Genomic DNA, 23241 nt, shown 5'->3' with positions numbered 1-23241 from the left:
CAATTTCCTCTTGAATCTCATCTCTAATTTTCCTTAGCATGGTAAGAACTTCTGGTGTTGTTTTCTCATAGCTCAACAAGAAATTGTTCAATGTTATTGCCGCTTTAATAGCTTTGTTTCGCAAAGGAGGCTCTATTGTAGAACTTTCATCATCTTCTTCATCGATATCATCTTTATTAATTCCAATAACGCTTTCAATAATTTCTTCATCAGTCAACTGTGCAACTATATTTTCTTCTGGGTGAGTCAGAACATTCTACTATAAATTAATAAAATATTAATTAATATATAAATTAATAATTATTAATTTATCGATTAATTAATAACTCTTTTAATTAATAAATTTTAATGGTCCCAAGTGTATAGTGCTTGCAAGTTACTTGATAGCAACCACATAGTTCATGTGATTATGAAGAATGTGTTCTACATTAGTCTAGTGAATAAAAAAACATAATAACTTGTTCACGAGGTAACTTGTTTTTGCTTTTAATTCTTCAATTTTGGATGTATTTCAATATATATATTTCAACAAATTATAGAATAAATTAGCATTTACGTGCAGGATTAGTGCCAAGGTGATAGATTGAATAACCAAATTCTTTTAGTTTATGAACTAACAAGTCAACCGGAAAATATAATTTGACTCGAAATCTTTTTAACCACATGACGCTTTTTCTATCCAATCCGTTTTTACCATGCTGAAAGTTCCCTGTACGTGAGGGCGGGTTTTACCAAGCCAAAAGCTGGATGGGATTTCAATCCTTACACAAGCAATCTCGAATTGCCTATTGTGAAAGCAACTTATTACACGCTAGAAAACAGAAACACAAACACCAACAAAACATTTTATACAAAGCGACCTATGACGTTGATACCACATATAAGAAAGAAAAAAACAAAGAAGAAGACATTAAACAGTTGGATTATATGTTTTACAAAAGCTTTGTAACCTTAACCATACAATCTAATTATGAAACTTAGTTGCTACAAAGCCAACAATTTATTTACTGTCTTAAAGAGGGTAAAGTGGAAAAGGTAGGTTTGTCGTAAGGGGCATAACGGTCAAATGGGTATTGTGCTATGGACCAGCTGCAGCAAGTTTAGTAACAAGAGCAAGAGCATTACTAGTAAAATAACTCACTTTTGTAACCTTATTTGATAACTTCTTTATTTCTTTCCCTTTTTGCCCTTCAAACCCGTCTAAACAAGTGTCTTCATCAGTAAGTGCACTACTAACCCAAGTAGTTACATCCTCCATTTGCGTATCAAACAACTCGCCGTTAATATGTCTTAGCACCCCTAATGCTTTGTGAAGGTTATCCAACGCATCTCCAAATTCTTCCAAACAATCAAGAACCGCAAAGCGGTTTCGTCCCTTCATGGAATTCTTGTTCCTTAGGGCTATTAGGTAACGAGTCGTGTTCTTGGTTGCGCCTATTGTGACCGAGACACCGGCACAGGCCCACTTAGTTGGGTCCCGTTTGGCCGTGCTTGAGAATGAAGAAAGAGAGTGGACGCAAAGATCTTGATGTGTTGTAACACTACAAGCGTCTTTGACAAAGGCGTTCCCCACTCTAGATCCCCATGAACATGACGGTGCGGTTAGCCATGATAATAACATGAATGTTACAAGCATAACGTGAGTGCACGCCATTATAAAGATGAAAAATTGGAAATTAAAGAATTATTTAAAGCTTTACTCTGTGACCTATGTAGCTATATGAAGTTGAAGGATGGACATGTTAGTATATATTATGCAAAAAGGAAGCGGTCTGTTACATTTGTATGATGTGGAAAGTGTTGAGAAACAAGAAGAGGATGAGGGTAATAGAGAGTGGTAAGTGGGAGGGTAATCTGAAATAAATGATGTCTAGATGATCATGTGAAAACGAGGCGGGCCCCACCATGAATTTCTAAAGTTTTCTAGGATATTTGTCTTGCCTTATACTGAAGGAAGCACAAAAAAGTGCAGATAGCAGAAAGATTTGTTCACAAGAAAGGTGATATATGCAAAGCAGTAAATACAATACGTGTCTACAACAGTACAACGATAGTCCAAACTGACAATAAATAATAAAAACGGCAAAACTTATTTCAAGTGAAATGATCTTATGAATTAAGATGAAGCGACTCGAAATAAAGTTATATTAAGTTCAGAAATAAAAATCTCAAAACGATGATGATTTTGTCACAAAGTTTTTCATCAAGCGGGTTTTTTTAGAAGTTCTTCAGAAGGGACTTCGAGTGTTGCGCCTGCGTGGTCTTTGCTTGGCTTTACATCTGCAGAAACAAACGAGAGTTATGTTATGAAACAAGATGATTAGTTTGGAACATTGATGCAGAAATGATAGTATGAATTTTCAAATTATATAGCATAAGTACCAAATTGTCTAATATGAAGCTTTTATAACCATCATGCTTGACACATGCTTTCAAAATAAATATCATACCAAGTTACCAACCCATATCATAAAAAGAACATTGTATCTCACAACTGTGAAATGTGAATTGCCCACAATATTTTAAAATCAATCAATCAATCATGCCCAGTAAAATCCCACCGACAGCAAAGCTATAAGTAGGGTCTGGGGGCCCACAATATTTTAAAATTTAAAGATTTTTGTTCATTTGAAAATTTTAAATCAAAACCAATTCAGTGTAGTGGTTGCAAAGAATTAAAAGAAAAAAGTCAACCAAGAGTAAGTATTTGTTAAGAGAATGCAAGTATATAACTAACTACTTAGTCTAGCACAGCCAGTATCAGACTCGAGACAACTTATGACCATGGGAACTATAGCGGGAAAATTGAAATCATAATTCGGCGTCATCAAACCTTATTAATTAAATTTGGCCACATAAACTAGAACAAGATGCTTAATAAACTTATGACCTTTAGCAAAAATTGTGTGTTTTTTTTTGTATAGTGCAGGAACAATGAAATACAGACACACTGCAATAGTATCATTTGAATGACTCATATATAGGCATTCAACATGACATCTTTAGGTTCAACTGAAGCATGATCATTCATTAGTCTCAATTACAAACCCTAGAAAACCACTGCTTTCAATTAGAAGTGGAATTAAAATTTAATAATCTTACTAGAAGCGTTCATTGGTTGAATACCTAATCAAATCATTTAGAATACAGATCTAACTAAATAAGTAAACCTACAATATTGAAGCTCTTAACATTACAACTTAGGCACTAAATCACTAATCATTTACGTACCCAACATAAACCACACACAACAATTAGTGAATCAAGATCAAAAAATGAACCAGATGCTGTGTAAATCAGTAATTCATAACATATACAGATCTAACTGAAATAACAAAACCAACAATACTAAAGCTCTTGACATTGCAATTTAGGCACTAATCGTCTCCACATCAATCATGAAACCTTCCAACTAAACCGCACACAACGATTAGTGAATCGAAATAAAAACAAGATGAACCATATGATGTGTAAATCAGTGATTCATTACATATACATATCTAACCGAAATAAGTAAATCTACAATATTAAAGCTCCTAAAACTGCAATTTAGGCAAATCATTTCCATATCAATCATGAAACCATCTAACTAATCCACACACAACGATTAGTAAATCGAGATCAAAATTGAACCAGATGTTGTGTAAATCAATAACTCATAGCTTATACAGATCTAACGACTTCAGGATTGATCATGAAACCTTCTAACTAAACCGCACACAACAATTAGTGAATCGAAATGAACGAACGAACCGATGCTTTGTAAATCAGTAACTCATAACATATACAGATCTAACTGAAATAAGTAAACCTACAATATTAAAGCTCTTAACATTACAATTTAGGCACTAATCACCTCAAGATGAATCATGAAACCTTCTAACTAAACAGCACACAGCAATTAGTAAATCGAGATCAAAAAATGAACCAGATGCTGTGTAGTGTGTAAATCAGTAAACAGTAATTCATAACATATACATATCTAACCGAAATAAGCAAAACTAAAAAAATAAAGCTCTTAACATTGCAATTTGGGCACTAATCACTTTCACATCAATCATAAACCCGTCTAACTAAACCACACACAACTATTAGTAAATCGAGATAAAAAAATTTTTGAACCAGATGCTGTGTAAATCAATAATTCATAACATATACAGATCTAATGACTTCAGGATTAATCATGAAACCTTCTATCTAAACTGCACACAACCAGATGCTTTGTAAATCAGTAACTCATAACATATACAGTTCTAACTGAAATAAGCAAAGCTACAATATTAAAGCTCCTAACACTGCAAATTAGGGCACTAATCACTTCCGGCTTGATCATGAAACCTTCTAACTAAACCACACACAATAATCAGCAAATCGAGATCATAAACCGAACCAGATACTGTATAAATCATAACATATTCATAAAACTTATACAAAACATAATAACAAACAAACTGCATAATAATACTAAAAATAATAATAATAATACCGTAACCGCCGCGTGAATTGAGCTTCGCCTGAACAATCATATTAGATATGAAATCAGCCGCCTCACGTGCCTCATCTAGAAGCTTCCAAACCTCCGGTTCCGACGTCACGTGCCGATTCTCCTCGAACTTCTTCCTCACCTCCGCGGCTGAGCCGTTGAGCATCACGGTGTCTCCGGCGAACGATTTACGAGTGGCTCTGAGAAGCGTACTGTACGCCGATAAACTTTCGCCGGATAAGCCTCTTGCTGCCATCGTTGATTTCTGTTAGACGGTTGGTATGGTATGTGATTCTGTAATCAAGCCGCCGATGAATTCAAAAGTTATGATGCCGATTAGCTTTTGCCTTTGATAATATTATTCTACTAATAGGGCACTTGATCAAAGCTCGAAGAAAATTAGTTAAAACAATCTGATTTGAATTGAGCTGAGGTGACTCATTTTTGTAACCGAGTCAAACTTGGTTCAAGCTCGGCTCGTCTCGTTGGTTTGATTTTAAGCTCGTTTAACTTTAAAATCGAGCTCGAGCCTAGCTGAGCTGGCTCATTCAATTTCGTGCTTGAGTTCAAACCCGCTCAAACTCGAATTGGGCTCAATTCGTGATTTCTGTTGGGCGGTTGTTCTATTATTCTGTAATCAAGCTGCCGATAATTCAAATGTTACTCTATAATCAAGCTTAATAAGGTGAGGGTAAAGTTTGTGAAATAAGTAGAGGTGTAAACGAGCCGCCCAACCTCGACTAGTAGGACTGAGTACGGTTCGGCTCGATTATTAGGCGAAACCGAAACCGAAGTCATCAGTTTGTTTTATATACAAACGTTCTATTTTCGGTTCGGTTATAGTTGGGGGGGTCAATTTTCTGTAGACATTGTAAAAAAATTTAGAAATGAAGATGATGATTTTAAGCTTGTGATAGCGTATTAGAGTACCATAAATTTATTAAATACAAAAAACAAAAATAGGCGCGTGTTACGTGGAACCATACGAATACAAATTTGTTAGAGCAGTAGAGTTTAAATCAACAAATATCTTAATAAAAAAACACTAAAAGTTTAGTTCCAATATTCTTTCATCGGCCTGTTCATCTTCAAAGTATAGTCTCAATCTTCATCACCATCAATCGGTTTTTAAAAAATGGAAAACCGAACCGAAACCGGAAATTCAGTTGCCCTGTTATCAGTTATCACGCCGACGATGAATTTAAAGTTATGATGTCGATTAGCTTTTGGTCTTAAGTGAAGTTTAGGGGTAATACAAGCCATTATTAATAAGATGAGGGTAAATTCTGTAAAATAAGTAGGGGTGTAAACGAGCCTGCCCAACCTTGACAAGGCTCGAGCTCGGAGCATATCCAGCTCTTTTTCTAAAACTTGAGCTCCAGAGATGAAATTCCAAGTGCCCTTGACGCCAAAATAATGATCAGTGTTACTGTAATTGTTGTGAGTCGTTTTTTAAAGCCTAGCATAAGCTTGACATGTTTATTATTTATTAAGTAATTGATATACATTTTTAATTATTTTGAAAGAAATCTTATCAAGACTAAGATCAAGTCGAGTTCGTGCGTTATGCTTTAGTGAGACAAAACTCGGCTCGAGTACGGTTTGCAGTGTGTAACTAACACATAGAAGTTCAAAAGAGTTAGAACTTCTAAAAACCGCTAGGTTTGTTCAGGCTCGACAAACCTAAATGATCTCTCCATACAAGACTCAAGCTCAGACTCGATAATTAAACGAGCTTTATTTTGGACTTAGGTTCGAGCCCGATAAAGCTCGGCTCATTTCAAGTTTTTAATTTACCCAATCTCAAATAGCTCGCAAGTCGGCTCATTTGCACCCATACACTTGAACTATCTTATTAGAAATGATCTTTATTAGCGGGGCATTTACTAATTTACATGTATCTCCTTCCTAAGTTTATTTATTATTTATTACATATTTAATGACATTATTTTTACATAATCTCCTAAAAATAGTTAGGAACTTAAAATCGGTGTGCTGATAAGTTCGTTCACGTTCAATTCAAACTAATTAAACAGATTAAATCAAAGTAGTTTGACGATGTTAATTACCAATTATGGGAGACCGACTTGGAAAATCAATAAACTTACGAGCCCATCTTGAATAGCTCACGGGTTGATCAGCTTGTTTACACCACATGCACATACAAACAACAAACAAGGAACAATCATATATTATACCGACTTGAATACAGGTAGGTCAACAATACCATCATTTGACCAATAAATTAGAAATATTCATCAAATTGTACATACAAACAGGAATGTCAAATCACTCTTAAAACAAAAATCACCAAACCTGACCAATCAGTAAAATATAATAACAGTCACAAAAATGGACGAACCTGAGAGCGGTACTTGGCGAATATCAGAAAACTTTTCTACCTCAATACTAACAGTTCGCTTATCGCATAGATAATAAGAGTTAACCTTCACTTGATAAGTCATAACAGAAATTAATCACATCAAAAAGTAACTTACTTTCACCTTTTTGTTATCGTATACGCAAAAACTTGGATCTTTCTTCCAGTTTTTCACTATTGTAACTCACCTTCTGTAGCAAAATATTTGATGACGTGGCGGTGTGCCACATCATCATTTTTACCTGCTACAGAATGCTGCTTGCATACAATAGAGAGACAGAATATTCTTTCTCGTATACAATAACAAAAAGGTAAAAGTAAGTCATATATTGATGTAATAAAGCCTGATATAACTATAACACTCCATATGCAGAGATGTAGCTGATATTAAAAGCCCGCATCTCAAACAGCGTCAATCATTCTAAGCTCATGTTTCTTGCGTCGACACCTGTGATGAGTTTTTTGCAATGTATTCTCACCTATTCTTTCCATATTTACTGCATCTGATTTTAAAAAAATCAAAAAATAATCAGAAAAAATGTGGAAAACAGCCTTATAAGCTTCTTGTGCTTGCAGCATAAACAAAAAAGTACAAAAATTGCAACAATAATAAAATCAAGCAACAGATGAATTGTATGAAGGTGAGTGACTCGTCACAACCCAATCATCATTTTTTAGCGGTTTTATGTAAACTTTTAATGTTGTAAAAATGTTTATGACTAACTTAATAAGTTCTTGCAGACATAAGTCACATAATGTTAGATAAAGTTCAAGTATTGTGAATATATAATGATATAATTCCCAAGTCTATGACAAAGTTCATATCTTAAAAGTTAAATCTAGAGAAAACAATGATATGGCATTTAGATTGTCACATTACATGGATCTTGAACATGAGTTGTGTTGCTAATAGTCCTAAAATGTGGAAAATCATATGATCGAGAATTTATGAATTTACCTCCAAACTTGTTGCCCCAAAACAACGGTCGTGTATCATCCTCCTCTTCATCAAACTCGTCACCATACCCGAACTCAGCATCCCCTCGATAACCAGGTTCACTTCCATACCCTGATTCATTCCCTTGATTATCCAAATTCCCATAATGATGATGATGCAATCCGATTACACTATTCAAATTCTCCCTATCAGTATTCTCTCTCCTCAAACTCCTACCGGCAACTTCACTGGCATCCGACGCCCAATTCACATCCCCTGCACCTCCACCATTCACAAACAACTCGCCACTCGAATCCGTACCAGCATTAGTCGCCATCATGAAATCGGAACAAGTACCTGTTGGAGATTCGTAATCTATAAGGTAATCTGAGAGCCATGAAACACTTTCATATTGAAATACACTTCCTGAAATTTTCAATCGGATAAAACTCGGAAATTTGACAAGAATCAAGTATGTTTATTTGTGTGAGTTATGAGAACCAGAGAGTTCGACCACATGAACAAGAAATCGTATTTGCAGGTAAGGGCCAGAAACCGCCTTTCGTGGTTAACAAGTTGAAATGCAGATTAAATTACGAATTTTACGTGTGACAAATCCGGAAATCGAAATTCTAACGAATTTTAATGAAGAAATGAATTGCCCCCCTGGAACCTGTTGTCAGAGGCGCTGCCACTAGGGGTGTAAACGAGCCAAGCCGCTCGTGTGCTACTCGAGATCGACTTGTTAAAAACTCAAATCGAGCCAAGCCTAAACAAGCTCGAGCTTTTATCAAGGCTCATTTAATAAACGAGGTCGACCCCAAGCTTCACATATTGAGCTTGATCCGGCTCGCTGCCTAAATGAGCTTTTTATTTATAATTTTATTTAACATGATTATATAATATCTTTTATTCTATAAAAGATTATGATCAACATAACTAGGCGATACATATTATATAAATATATAAATAATCATAATTATAAATATATATATACATAAATAGTTACAAAAACATATAAACTAAATAACTAGTAAATTAGTAGATAATAAGCAAGCCGAGCCTGAGCCTGAGCCTGAAACTAACGAGCCGAGCTTGAGCCATAGAAATAAAACTTTAAACGACCCAAGCTCGAGCTCGACCCCAAGCCCTCTAACGCTGAAATGAGCCGAGCCCGAGCTTAAAAAATTACTCGCGATCCAAGCTCAAGCTCTATAGATAAAACTTTAAACAAGCAAAGCTCAAGCACTCAACGTTAAAACGAGCCAAGCAAAAGCCTTAACAAGCTCGGGCTCGTATCGTTTCACCTCTAGCTGCCCTCAGACCCCATTGCTCACTTCGCCCCTAAAAACCAATGAGGTTCTAAAACCGACGATCATAATAAACTCAAACAAACGTCTTTATTCTTTAATAACATTACGAATTTCGATCCACATTGGTCAACAAGTCAATCCGAATTACCATACGCATTCGACGCACCAACCGAGCAACACCGCCTCCTCGTCCCACTCTGATCACTACTCCGTCCCGAAACCGACCTCGACCCACGCCTCCGCCTCTTCCTCGCCATCCAATGCATCCGATCACGCCTCGACTTAACCGACGATCTCGAACCCCCACCGCCACCACCACCAACGTCATCATCAAACAATGAGAGTCTCGACATGTCGAGATTCTCAATCGAAAACGACGTCGCTCGGTCGGATAAACACGGGCGTTTGTGAGGCTTACACGACGTCGGATTGGTGGTGTTAATGGTGTCGGATTTGTCTAGGGGTTTGGTGAATGATGTGTGGAGATTGAAGGGCTTCCAGCTGTGGAGCTTGAAGATGCAGGATTCGATTGCGTGGCGTGAGCTGCCGATGGGTTTCGGTGACATTGGTGGATTGATTGATTGTGGAATTAGGGTTTGGAATTGGGGGTATTGAAGGAATTGAGAGGATGGTGACAAGTGGGATTTGTTTGTTATCTTCTGAATAAAAATCTTGTGTATTGTATAATGTATATGGCATAATTGTATAAATAATAAATGTCCATAAAATTCCCAAAATGATCCATTAGACTAGAAGTAGAGAGAAGTGATTTTCCCAAAATGATGCATTTGTCATCATTACCCATTAATATTATACCATGCGTAATTTATTTGACCACATCCGTTAAATTTCAAAGCAAATCCATCACATTCTTGAGATTTGATATCAAAACCGTATCCTTGAAAATCATCTCTTCCGTGATATTTCATCTTGTTTTCATCTCTTTCGTGAGTTTTGAAAAAGTTTGAATATCCAAATTCATTCACCATTGGTGGTGGTGAATCGGTAATGAGTGGAATTGGATATTCAAACCTTTTCAAAACTCACGGGGGAGATAAAAACAAGTTGAAACATCGCGGGGAAGATGATTTTCAAGGAGACGGTTTTGATATCAAATCTCAGAGATCCGGTGAATTTGCTTTGAAATTTAACGGGTGGGGTCAAAACAAATTACATGTGGCATAATATTAGTGGGTAACGAAAATCATCAGCACAAAGCCAAATGGATCGCCTTTGTGAGATTTGGGTGGGTCATTTTTGAAAAGATACCTAGTTTTGGGCCAAAATCATCCTCTCTTTATTCTAATGGATCATTTTTGGGAATTTTCCCCATAAAGAGTCATTTCTGATGGTTTGTAACTTTGTATCAAGTGGCTAGCGGTTCTAGCTAATCATTTGACATGTCGTCTTATTCTTCTAACGGTCTGTCTAAAGGTTAAGTCAGCGTTGTCATTTGTGATAGCTCACTGTGAACGTATTTTCTCATCCCACCCTTTTATCACCTCCTAACTCTATTACACTTAAACTCTAATGGCGCGTTCGTTTCACAGAATCCGTGGAAATTCAAAGGAATTGAAATTAAAGTCCCATGACATGGCATGTTCGTTTTGTTGGAATTGGAATCTTAATTCCATTTTGGTGTGTTTGGTTGTCAAGGAATTGGAATTGGAATTGGAATTGGAATTCAATTCATTCTTATTCCTTTAAATAAAGGGATTCTAAATTCTTCCAAAATGGGAAGGATTTCAAGTGAATTCGTTGGAATCTTTTCTCGAGTTTTTTTTAAACGAGAACAACAAATAAAACATTTTAGTTTTTTTACTTTTTTTTGTTTTTGATTTATATCTTGAGTAATGAATTTTTTATTATTATTTTTAAATATTTTTTGAGGGGTTTTTTTTATCTTAATAGAAAAGTTCTAAAAAAATCCAAAAAAATAAATAAATAAATATAACGCAATATATAAATCAAAAACAAAAAATCTAAAAATACAACAACGTTTCAGCCACTATCCTCGTTAAAAAAAAAGAAAAAAAAACTCGATTTCAATTCATTTGTCAAACGAACATATCAAGAATGAAATTGGATTTCAATTCTTTCAAATTCCAATTCCTATTGAAATGTTCAGATTCCAAATCCAATTCCTTCCAATTCCAAATCCTATGCAAATTCCTATTTCAATTCCATTTCATTTTGTGAAACGAACGCGCCCGAAAATAAATCCTTGTTAGTACATGTTATTGGTTGGTGTTCTTGAACTATTTCATCATTAAGAGACCTGATGTGCTTGTAAATTACGCATCTTTATAGCACGTTTTTATTCCTCCCCCCCCCCCCCCCCCCCCTTTGAAATATCCATTAGATTACATACTTGATTGCTTTGTTTGTAGATTTTCAAGGGTCTAGTGATGAAATGGGAACAAGTTGGATTATTTGGATGAGATTTTATTTAAGACAAAAGAAAAATCATGTCTGGAAGCAATCACAACCGTGCCCAAGTTAGCCATGACGGTGGCTCTCAATGATGATGCACCCCTACAGTCTACACCACACCCTAAAAAATCTTATCAACCACAATCTTGGTTAGGACCATGGTTAAACAAATCTCTTGACTGACCATGCCATTGATTCCCTCTGACCGCTATGACTATGCTCGAGCTCACCACGACCGTTGTAATTATTCTCCCGACAATTCAGACAACTTAAAAGACGATGGTGCGCACTCGATAATGAAATTAATTAACAATATTTATCTCATACATGTTTCATTTTCTTCGAAACCCAAAAACCAATCAATTCCTCAACGGGTTTGTATTTGGGCTGATGGCCCACAATTCTTTCGTTCCTTTCAATTTAAAGCCCATAACAATAATTCATTGTCCTTTGTCAGAGTGTCGGCCAATAACTCAGCTAATAAGATTTAGCCCGATTAATTTTAAATACTCACAAACAATTGAATTAGTAACCATTCATTTCAACAAATTAAACGATGAAAAAAAGTACAAAAATGTAAATACTTTTTTAAAACCATTTTATCAACAAATAAAACAAAAGGCCAATTATAAAAAATAACTAATGAAAATGATTTCATTTATGATATATGTAACAGTATTAGATTGATCGAGTACTAAAAGGTAAAAACTTCCACATGCCTATAATGTCACATGTTGGTACTATATATAGAGAGCGAGTAGTTTGTGAGCCCTTCATGTCTCATGAATTGTTTGTCCAACCAACCTTGTTTACATTTTTTCAAAATAAAATACCTTAAAAATAAAGTTTCCCATAAGTGGTATTTACTATTTTTTACTGCACGCCATGGGCGTGGTCCAGGGCTAATTTGGGGCGGTATTCGAAAGGAACATCGCTGAGGGGCGGCTTTGAAGGGGTGTTCAAGGGGGATGGCCTCACGAAGACCGGCGGTATGGGAGTCTCTCTCTCTCTCTCTCTCTCACACACACAAGCACATATATATATATAATGGGACGGTAAAGGGACTTTAAACCACAACGAAATGTAATGGTGAGGAGCTTCAAAGCTTTAAAGCCACTCCATAATAAACACCCTAATCGTTTTGGCTGGCAAGTTCCATCTTTATCTCTCACAAACCTATTAGATTATTGTGTTAATCTTGTCTTAATTCTAGTTAATTATAGGTTTATAACACGTGATTAATACATAAAGATTAAAATCACACATCACCACATTAATCATTTAATCAAGCAAAATAACCGATATTTGTATTGCATAAACAAACTTTCTCTATTATAATGTAATAATATAGATTATAATGTATATATTATGCTATGTATCGATATAATATATAGAATTTTATGCATAAACATGAAATGACATCTTTTTTCTATGTATAAGGAAATATAAGTGTTCATAGCCTGTTAAAATCGACTCGACCGTCCAAATCAAAGCAAGCCGGCTGATATGCTAAAAGTAGTTATTAATTTATTAACTAAACGCTAATCTAGACACTAAGTAATAATTCTAGACTCTTAACTTAACTAAAACTACTACCCGGCAAGTGAACCGGTCGACTCTAGTACAACTAAGTAAGTCCGGATATCGTACCCACGAGACTCTTTTAATTACGTAAACTAGCTAATTAGACTCAACTAACTGACACGACTATTTATTTATATTATGTTGGGGGGTTTTTCTAATAACTAATATTCAACTAATATTAAATTAATCACTAAAACTTAAAGACGACTTAAACCTAAACATAATTCAAATAATGACAAGCAACCACCTAGGCTAGATGTCACACCCCAACCTAAGGCGGAAATGCCGGGGCATGATCCGATTGCTCACAGCTCGAAGATACTATCATAAATATAAATAACAATATCTAATTAATTGTTTACAAATATTACACATATTATTCAAATATACAAAACAATTCAAATACACAAATATGAGTCATATAACGATTATCTTGATTATATCCTAAGGTCTTGTCTACGTTTCCAACTTCAATCTTCAAGCAATCTGCATATGCGTAGAAAATGGAGTTTTGTCAACAAATATGTTGAGTGAGTTTACCACCAAGTTTTAACACCAAAAAAATGTTAATATGATAAATAAGCAAAACTTAATAAATGCGGTAATGAAATCAAACCATAAGCAAATAAGTTGTCGATTAAACCATTGCCAAGCGAATCGGGCGCCGGTATATCAACCATGAGCAAGTAATGAGAATAAGACTGTTGCCAAGCGAATCGGGCGGTGGTCAATGAGAATGAGAACCCTTTCTAAGATGATATGTCAAGCGAATCAATACAATAACACATAAGCACGTAACAAGTATATTTGATTAATCACACACAATTACACATTTGCTATTTTTGATATGTATGTATGTATAGTATTATATACGCATATGTCCCCAAAAAGTTTATGAAAATCGAGTAAAATAGGGGAATGATAAAACTTACCTGGTCGATTAAGCCAAACGGGAATGATTACGACAAGAAAGTGGAAATCACACTCCTTTAGAATTACCGACAAAAATCCTAATTACATAATATTATGAGTGAATTATAGATGATACAATGCATATAACGGATTTAGGATTTCAATATGATTTGAGTTATATTTATGGTTAGGTACGTTATGAATTGAACGATTGACATCTACTAATATTGTTATCATTTAATTATAAAAATTATTGTTTGTTATAAAATCGGGTTTACGAATAATTAGTTTAAATAAATATGGGTTGAGATTTATTTATAATAATAACCATTTAAGTATATAATTATCGTAAATTTATATCTTGGAATTCTTAACGAAAGTTTAATGATATGACTATAAGTAACACGTTTAATTTGTTTGTTATACTCATATATACGTATATATATATATATATATTAACATATATAATAAATAAATAAATAAGTTTATGAAAAACGTTCAACGACGAGAAACATCAATATTGGCGTTAAACCTTAATAAAATAAGCGTTGATTTAATAAATAAATATACACTTATAATACATACTTATATATATATATATAAGTATGTAATAAATAAATATACCCTTATAATACATACTTATAAGTGTGTGTGTGTGTATATATAGGATTAATATCATTTGAGAAACTCTTAAATTATTTAAGAACTTGAAGGAACTCTTAATAACTAACGTTTTTTATAAAAAATTTTGTATGTTAATGTTATTTAAGTATAGTTTTATCACTTTTGACATCTATATTTACGATTACAATTATGAAAATTAGTTTTTTTTACACATATCTATGTTTTTTTTACACATATGTAAATTTTTATCACATAAATTTTACACATGTATAACTTGTGATTTATATATTTAATAAATTTTTTTTTATAAATATGATAAAATAAGTCTCAAATAATGTTAATATATAAAAAAAAGTGGAAAAAATATTTGGTTTTTAAGAGTTTCTAAAAGTTCTTAACTTTTTTTAAGTTCTCAAATAAAACTAACCATGTATATATATATATATATATATATATATATAAGTATGTAATAAATAAATATACACTTATAATATATACACGAAAACTTGTATCGAAACTAGCCGACACGAAACGTTTACTTTATGATGTCGGATTAAATAAAATATTGTTTATTTAATATTTAATATTATTTATAATATTTTTAACTAATTAAAACATGTTAAAATCATCAAATAATAAAAATACCAAAAATATAGGGCGGCCGGGACTCGAACCCGTGACCTAAGCCGTCCAAGTAATTAGCACACACAACCTAGCCAACTGTGCTAGGGTGTCAGCTGGTTATATGATGAAAACGATTTAATTTATACAGAACCCAGATTATCCTAATTTGATTATAAACCCTAATTGTTCAATCGCTCAAACCGTTAATTGTTTGTTAAATTAAGATTAGGGTTAATGTATAAAGATGTTAGACGAATCATATCCATGTTTTAATTACCTCTAACGACGACGAATCAAGGGAGAACAGCGAGCTCGTCTCCAGTGGCAATAACGACGACGAAAAGACAGGTTACAGCCAAACTCAATGCAATTAATTATAGGGGTTGTGACCGCTGAGTTATAAAGGAGGTGTAGCCGTGTTTAATTGAATTACAACGCATCTTAGAATTTATAAACGATTTTAGGGTTAGTCGGCTCAAAATACAAATAAATTCGTATCCGATTCTGATCTCGTTTCCTAATTGTTTATGTTAGTTAGGCCGAATATAGTATGAGGAATCATAAACGGGATTCAATTCCTAATTTAAATCGATGATTGTGCTTCAAGTAATCTAAACGGGTCAAGATTTGGGTAAACGGATCATGGGTAAATGGATATTATGTAAAAATTGTATTTTAGTCCTTAGTGTTTTGAGGTGGAAACGATAGAGGGTAAAAGTTTACATTTGAGCTAAAAATGTACATTTTTGAAAGTTAAATATATGTTAAATAATTATAATAGATAAATATAATTTATATAGAAATTCATCGGTAAACGTGCTACTTTTTAGTGATAAATTTCCCGAATCATAACGCGGGTTGGGTATTAGATATAAAATTCGTGCATGGAAAACCCGAGTTGTTACAGTCTCCCCTACTTTAGGGAATTTCGTCCCGAAATTAAGGAAAACCATAACATCATCGTTTTGAAAACAATTATACTTTTAACGAAAATATCATAACATAGAACTTCCAATAACCGAAGCAACGCTTCAAATGACGATCTGATAAGGGCACTTATATATAGGATGTACCAGCGGCGTATCCATCATGTCCTTAGCATCTCATCATTCGTACCGTTACCCAAGCTACCTTAAGTTCTAGATCATGACACATAATTGTACGTATTATGATTTCCATGCGATGACTTTGATAATTATGTTCGCGACCATAATTACTTAGATCGTCAGATGGTCCGCATAATTCGTTCCATCATGTGGGTTATAAAACGTTTTAAAACCATCATTTTGTAAGAAACAAACGTTTTGAAATAAAATTTTTAAGAGAAAACAATTGTCTTGATAATTTTAAATATAATTTCAAATGATAATTAATAAATGTTCTAGTTGAATTAATAAAACCGTAAGATTTTGAAAACCTCTTTTACTTTTAAAAGTAAAATTTTGAAAATTAAAAAATTAGATTTGGTGAAACAGATGTTATTGTGATAATCGAGATTAAGGAAATGAGATGGAGATACAAGATCCTAATAGATTAACTTCGATAAAGGAATTTTATTCAGGAGATGAATTACGCAAAGGTTTAATTTATAACAAATGGTTAATGGCATACGGAGTCCTTAAATATCGTATTCTTTTAGGAAATGAAGTTCTTAATATCGAGAATATAAGTTTAAACATAGTTAACGAAAATTTTGGTGAGTCGAGTTTGGTTAATTTAAGTACTTATGAGTTTAAAGAGAAGCTAATATAAGGTCATAGCTTTTCAAGTTGGTGATTTGAGATTTAGATTAATTTGATTAAGATATTCTAAAATATTATAATAGTTAATAATTTAAATATTAATGATAATGCGAAAATGTACATGATATGGGTTAAAGTATACATATTATATATAAATATTTTCTACACTTTAAATTGGTTTTGAGTTGGTTTTTATTGAATATTATACTAAAGTGGCTCGTATGCAAAGTCTAAATGTTTTAAGATACAACGAGCAAAAACTTGGAGCATGTTTACAAACTTGAGACCAACGAGTGAATATCCGAATAGAGTTTGCATATTATTATTATTATTATTATTATTATTGTTATTATGTATTTAGTTCAAAATATAAAGTAATTAACAATGATGATTGTTAGAAAACGAAATTTCAAGTTAGGTTCAGTTAAAAAACAAAATAAAAGAAAATCATAAAATTAATTGAGCTTCTCATGTTGGGCTGATAGCGAGAGTTTTAAAAATAAATTAATTAATGGGCTCAATTAGTGTATGGTATTAATCACTTAGTCCATTTTAACAAATTATGTTTTGACAGCATAAATACAAAAGTCGGTTTACAAATGGGCCGATTACTTTGACTTGTGGAACAAGAAAAGGACAAGCATTATATAAAGGGATCATCATTATTGTTTTGAGGGGAGGACGGGAGACAGATTTTTTTTGGGAGAAAGAGCAGCCGTGAGCAACAAAAGGAGATCGCAAGGCAAGGAGAGAAATAGCATCTTTGGTTCAACCAAATAGCATCCGGGTTCAACACCGTCTCATCCAAAAATCCTTATTAGTCGGTTTGAATCCATTATTTTCGTCATGAATTTATTGTTTAAACCTATTTACTTTCTTTTGTTCTTGAGTATGGTTGTTGGCTAAACCCTTAGACCGCCTAGGCTTATGATAAACCTACTTTGATGTTTTGATTTGACTTGGGATCTATTTATTGTTATGGTTTAGTAAAATATTTATTTATAATTAATTGATGCATATGGATATTTAGGATTGTTTGATGAGTTTTATTCCATATCTTTCCTTGATTATTGTTTGTCATGTGATAGGGTGTTATTAGATCAATTACTTTGTGTTCTTGATTATTTTATGGTTGATTTCATGATAAGATCATATGAATAATATTGTCAAATAAACCTATGTGTGCTCCTAACCTAAAATCTGTAAAGTGCTAGGTTATTGATAGATATTTATTATTTAATCTTGTTAGATTTAGTTATTCGTAAGGAGTCCATATTATTGTCTATTGAATCAATTAAATATTTTAAATTGTCTTTGATTTCCGCGCTGTAAGGTAGGATTTCGTATAAAGGAACTAGCTAATAATTAATTAGGTGACCGTAAGGGAATTTGATTTTTAATACTGGTGTGCGTTAAACTTTATTAGAAACCCATAGGTGTCTTCTTGAGAAGGGTCAGAGGTCATGTTTGGGTTTTCTTTTAAGTGTCTATTTTATGATCTCAGTCCATAACTAAATATTTTCCTGGGTTAATTCATTACTGAAATTTAGGGGATACTAGCCTAGGTAGTTTTCTCATCATCATCTTATTTTCACAACAAACTTTGTTTTCGTTTAAATTACTTATTTTCTTAATTAGTTTTTAATTATAGTATTAAATTAGTTTTTTTTTTAATAAAACCCCCCCAAATAAATATAATTAATTAGTCGTGTTTTGTAGTCAAGTCTAATTAGCTAATAAACGTAATTTAGAGAGTCTCGTGGGTTCGATATCCGGACTTACTTAGCTTTACTATAGTCGATCGGTTCACTTGCCAATTAGTAGTTTAGTCGAGTTATAGAGAGTCTAGAGTATTACTTAGTGTTTATTTTTAGTTAATTTAGTTAATAAATATTAAACTACTTTTAGCACATCAGTACATCGTTAATAGATTAAATTGGGAAACGGATATTCCCGAACCACCGAGCTAGTCCTATTCCAATTAAACCTTTAAAATTAAATAAAATACAAAGTAGGTAATTGAAGATATTAAATTAGATTAAATTGGAAATTCGTGGATTTTTCTTTTTCACAAAATCGTTATAAATATTTGGAAATATGTAAATTGAATTATCGATAATGGAAATTTAAGGAAATAACAAATTTTAAATTAAAGTGAAGCATATAATAAAATAAGATAAATGCTAGGCTGGAAATGCATGAACAACCATGACTTATTCTAACAACTACGAATGTATTATTTAAAACGCTTAAAATTTTATAAAAATTAAAGTAGGGAGTTGAAATATTTATGATGAAGATTCAATCAAAAAGTCAATTTAATAATAAAAGTTAAATTAATTAATGGAAAATTTTTAATTTAAAATGGAAATTAAATTTAGAGAATACATAATTTAGTTTAATAATAATAAAATTTACAAGAATTGAATTTTAATAATAAAGATTTATAAAGTGGAAAATTAGTTGTGAAAACCATCATGATATTGAGGAAAACAAGAGATAATAAAATATTTATAGTTTAAAGTTGAGGATAAGGATTTAAATGTACTTAGAAATTTATAGTTTGAGGATATGGATATAAATAAGAAAATATAATTTAAATAATATTTTAATGGATATGAGTTAGTATAAGATTTCTTGTTTGGTGTATTTTAGTTTTGTCGAGATTGGCTCTAAGGCCCCATTCCCGGTAACCCTACTTTGGTGTTGGATTTACTCATAAACACAGTTTTAAAATCAGAGTTAATTAAAACTTTCGCGGAATAATTTAAAACTTCATACATCACATTACAAAACATTCATTCTTGTCTTAACATACAAATTGTGATTAATTAAAACAATCTTGACACTTCTTCGTAGATGCCAATCTCTTCCGTCCATGCCATGTGTCCCTACTCAAGCCAGCTGCCTCAATCTATTTGCCTGCGTGCATACTAAAAGTCAGCTACATTGAGTGAGTTATAGTTAATCATTTAACATACAATACATTCATATCCTTACTCATACACATCCGAAGATACGTATTCATACCTTATTTGCTCTTACTTCTTTCATACAAACTTTATATACATGCACACACGCTTACATACTTTCTTTCATAAGGCCTTGTAATTTACCATAGGCTATTCTATCTCTACCATCAAAGATATTATTAGGGTTTGGTCCCTTCTGTCTCAGCTATTATTAGGGTCTGGTCCCTTCTGTCTCAAATATTATCAGGGTCTGGTCCCTTCTGTCTCAGATATTATCAGGGTCTGGTCCCTTCTGTCTCAGATATTATCAGGGTCTGGTTCCTTCTGTCTCAGATATTATCAGGGTCTGGTCCCTTCTGTCTCAGATATTATCAAGGTCTGATCCCTTTTGTATCAGATATTTTTAGGGTCTGATCCCTTTTGTATCAGATATTTTTAGGGTCTGGTCTCTTTGTCTCCAATAACTATACCTGTCACGTCACTCGATCATCCATTGATTTTCATTCATGCATACTTCACATATCTTCTAGTCATGTATATACGTATATGTACATATTCATTCGTATAAACATTCCATAATAACATTCAATACTTAGTCATACATATAACATACACTTCTTATATCTAAGTCAATGACACCCTCAACTAACGGGGGTCCGGGGGCAGCGCCCTTGGTAGCGGGGTCTAGGTGCGGCAGCCTCTAGCACGGTCCAAGGGGCAGCGCCCCTGGCTAGGGTTGAGCTGACACGAAACGTTTATTTTATGAAAACTTGTATATATATATATACACGAAAACTTGTATATATATATATATACACGAAAACTTGTATATATATATATATACACGAAAACTTGTATCGAAACTAGCCGACACGAAACGTTTACTTTATGATGTCGGATTAAATAAAATATTGTTTATTTAATATTTAATATTATTTATAATATTTTTAACTAATTAAAACATGTTAAAATCATCAAATAATAAAAATACCAAAAATATAGGGCGGCCGGGACTCGAACCCGTGACCTAAGCCGTCCAAGTAATTAGCACACACAACCTAGCCAACTGTGCTAGGGTGTCAGCTGGTTATATGATGAAAACGATTTAATTTATACAGAACCCAGATTATCCTAATTTGATTATAAACCCTAATTGTTCAATCGCTCAAACCGTTAATTGTTTGTTAAATTAAGATTAGGGTTAATGTATAAAGATGTTAGACGAATCATATCCATGTTTTAATTACCTCTAACGACGACGAATCAAGGGAGAACAGCGAGCTCGTCTCCAGTGGCAATAACGACGACGAAAAGACAGGTTACAGCCAAACTCAATGCAATTAATTATAGGGGTTGTGACCGCTGAGTTATAAAGGAGGTGTAGCCGTGTTTAATTGAATTACAACGCATCTTAGAATTTATAAACGATTTTAGGGTTAGTCGGCTCAAAATACAAATAAATTCGTATCCGATTCTGATCTCGTTTCCTAATTGTTTATGTTAGTTAGGCCGAATATAGTATGAGGAATCATAAACGGGATTCAATTCCTAATTTAAATTGATGATTGTGCTTCAAGTAATCTAAACGGGTCAAGATTTGGGTAAACGGATCATGGGTAAATGGATAGTATGTAAAAATTGTATTTTAGTCCTTAGTGTTTTGAGGTGGAAACGATAGAGGGTAAAAGTTTACATTTTAGCTAAAAATGTACATTTTCGAAAGTTAAATATATGTTAAATAATTATAATAGATAAATATAATTTATATAGAAATTCATCGGTAGACGTGCTACTTTTTAGTGATAAATTTCCCGAATCATAACGCGGGTCGGGTATTAGATATAAAATTCGTGTGTGGAAAACCCGAGTTGTTACACTAGAATCCGTAATGTATCAATTGTCAATCACTTGGAAAATGCATGTTATGGAACTGGTATCATAAAATAGTCACTTAAAGAAAACCCGAACAGGACCCCTGACCCTTCTCAAGAAGACACTTATGGATCTATACTAAGTTCTTAAAAACACCAGTTTAATTAGACTCGCTTACGGTCGCTAATTATTTTATGACAAGTACCTCTATAAGAAATCTTACCTTACAGCGCGGAAATCAAAGGTAATTTAAAGAATTCCCTAGACTAGATAGACAGGGCAAATAAACCAAACCTAGACGGACTCCTTACAGAGAACTATATCTAGCAATTTATCAACCAAGACCTATAACATAATCTATCACCTTACAGTTATTTAGATTAGCAGCACACTTAAGTCTATCTGATTTATTAAAATTGTTCCTATGGTTTTAATGCATATCAACCATAAACTAGTCAAAAACACACGGTAGATGACCTAACAGAATCCTATTATATGAAACAATCACCAAGAAAACTGTGAAACAATAAAACTCACCAAACAGTCCTAAGCACACATATGCATCGAATAAAAAACAAGAAACCTCTTACTTAATCATAAACTATAACAAAAGCAAAGTCCAAACTAAAATCCAATGTCAACAAACGTTCATCATAAACCTAGGTGGTCTATGGGTTTAGCCAACAACCATACTCAAGACCAAAAGAAAATATATAGGTTCAAACAGTAAATTCATGACGAAAATAAAAAATTCAAACCGAATAACTAGAATGTTTGAATGAGTAGGTGTTGATCCCGGATGCTATTTGGTTGAACCAATATATTCTTCTCCCCTTCAAGACTGCTTGCGGCTGCTCCTTTTATTTTTCTTTGCACATCAGCTTTCCAAGTTAGCCGACCAAAACCTTCTGTCAAACCCTTCCAATCCCCTTCATTTTTTCCAAGGATTTCCATACTCTATATAATTCCCTTACAAAATTAACCCTTTCTTGCGAGTCGGGCTTATAATCCATTTTAGTCTATTTGTTGATGTTGGGCCATGCACCATATACTTTCCACTGTATCGTTGAGATTTAATAATTGGTAGTTTTTGCTTCTTTTCTCTAACTCCATAATTCACAAGAATTCATATCTCAATTTGGATTGTGAAATCCCACGTATGCCTACACAAATCATTAAATGAGTATTAATTAACGTTCAAACTCAATAAATGCATTCACATATTTAAATTAACAAAACCGATTTTTGATATATAATTAATATTAATAAAATTAGAAATACATAAACTTTGTATATAATTTCACTTAAATCTCAAGTTTAATAAAAGTGCTTAATTTCAGTCCGTTGTCTCCTCAAACCTTTACA

The 23241-nt window shown here is 33.2% G+C and overlaps 2 protein-coding genes and 1 pseudogene across 2 annotated transcripts; all 3 read right to left on the bottom strand.

The window, feature by feature from the left end:
- Positions 1 to 1015: 1015 nt before the first annotated feature.
- Positions 1016 to 1940, bottom strand: LOC143610435 (pectinesterase inhibitor 6 pseudogene; annotated as a pseudogene).
- Positions 1941 to 2115: 175 nt separating this feature from the next.
- LOC143610432 (mitochondrial zinc maintenance protein 1, mitochondrial-like) lies at positions 2116 to 5108 on the bottom strand. The gene is made up of 3 exons (XM_077084916.1): positions 5096 to 5108; positions 4487 to 4753; positions 2116 to 2280 (listed from the first exon to the last, which is right to left on the bottom strand). Exons 2-3 carry the CDS (start codon positions 4737 to 4739, stop codon positions 2204 to 2206), a joined length of 330 nt encoding a protein of 109 aa, XP_076941031.1. The 5' UTR covers positions 4740 to 4753; positions 5096 to 5108; the 3' UTR covers positions 2116 to 2203.
- A 1939-nt stretch (positions 5109 to 7047) lies between these two features.
- On the bottom strand, positions 7048 to 9655 carry LOC143610429 (uncharacterized). The gene is made up of 3 exons (XM_077084913.1): positions 9262 to 9655; positions 7822 to 8157; positions 7048 to 7366 (listed from the first exon to the last, which is right to left on the bottom strand). The coding sequence occupies exons 1-3, from the start codon at positions 9464 to 9466 to the stop codon at positions 7266 to 7268; spliced, it is 642 nt and encodes a 213-aa protein (XP_076941028.1). The 5' UTR covers positions 9467 to 9655; the 3' UTR covers positions 7048 to 7265.
- Between the last annotated feature and the right edge of the window lie 13586 nt (positions 9656 to 23241).

Source organism: Bidens hawaiensis, unplaced genomic scaffold (assembly GCF_021521415.1).
Source record: "Bidens hawaiensis isolate Kalapana, Puna unplaced genomic scaffold, B.hawaiensis_p1.1 tig00026279_1, whole genome shotgun sequence".
NCBI lineage: Eukaryota > Viridiplantae > Streptophyta > Magnoliopsida > Asterales > Asteraceae > Bidens > Bidens hawaiensis.
Note: the sequence above shows the minus strand (reverse complement) of the source record. Positions and strands in the feature narration are given on the sequence as shown.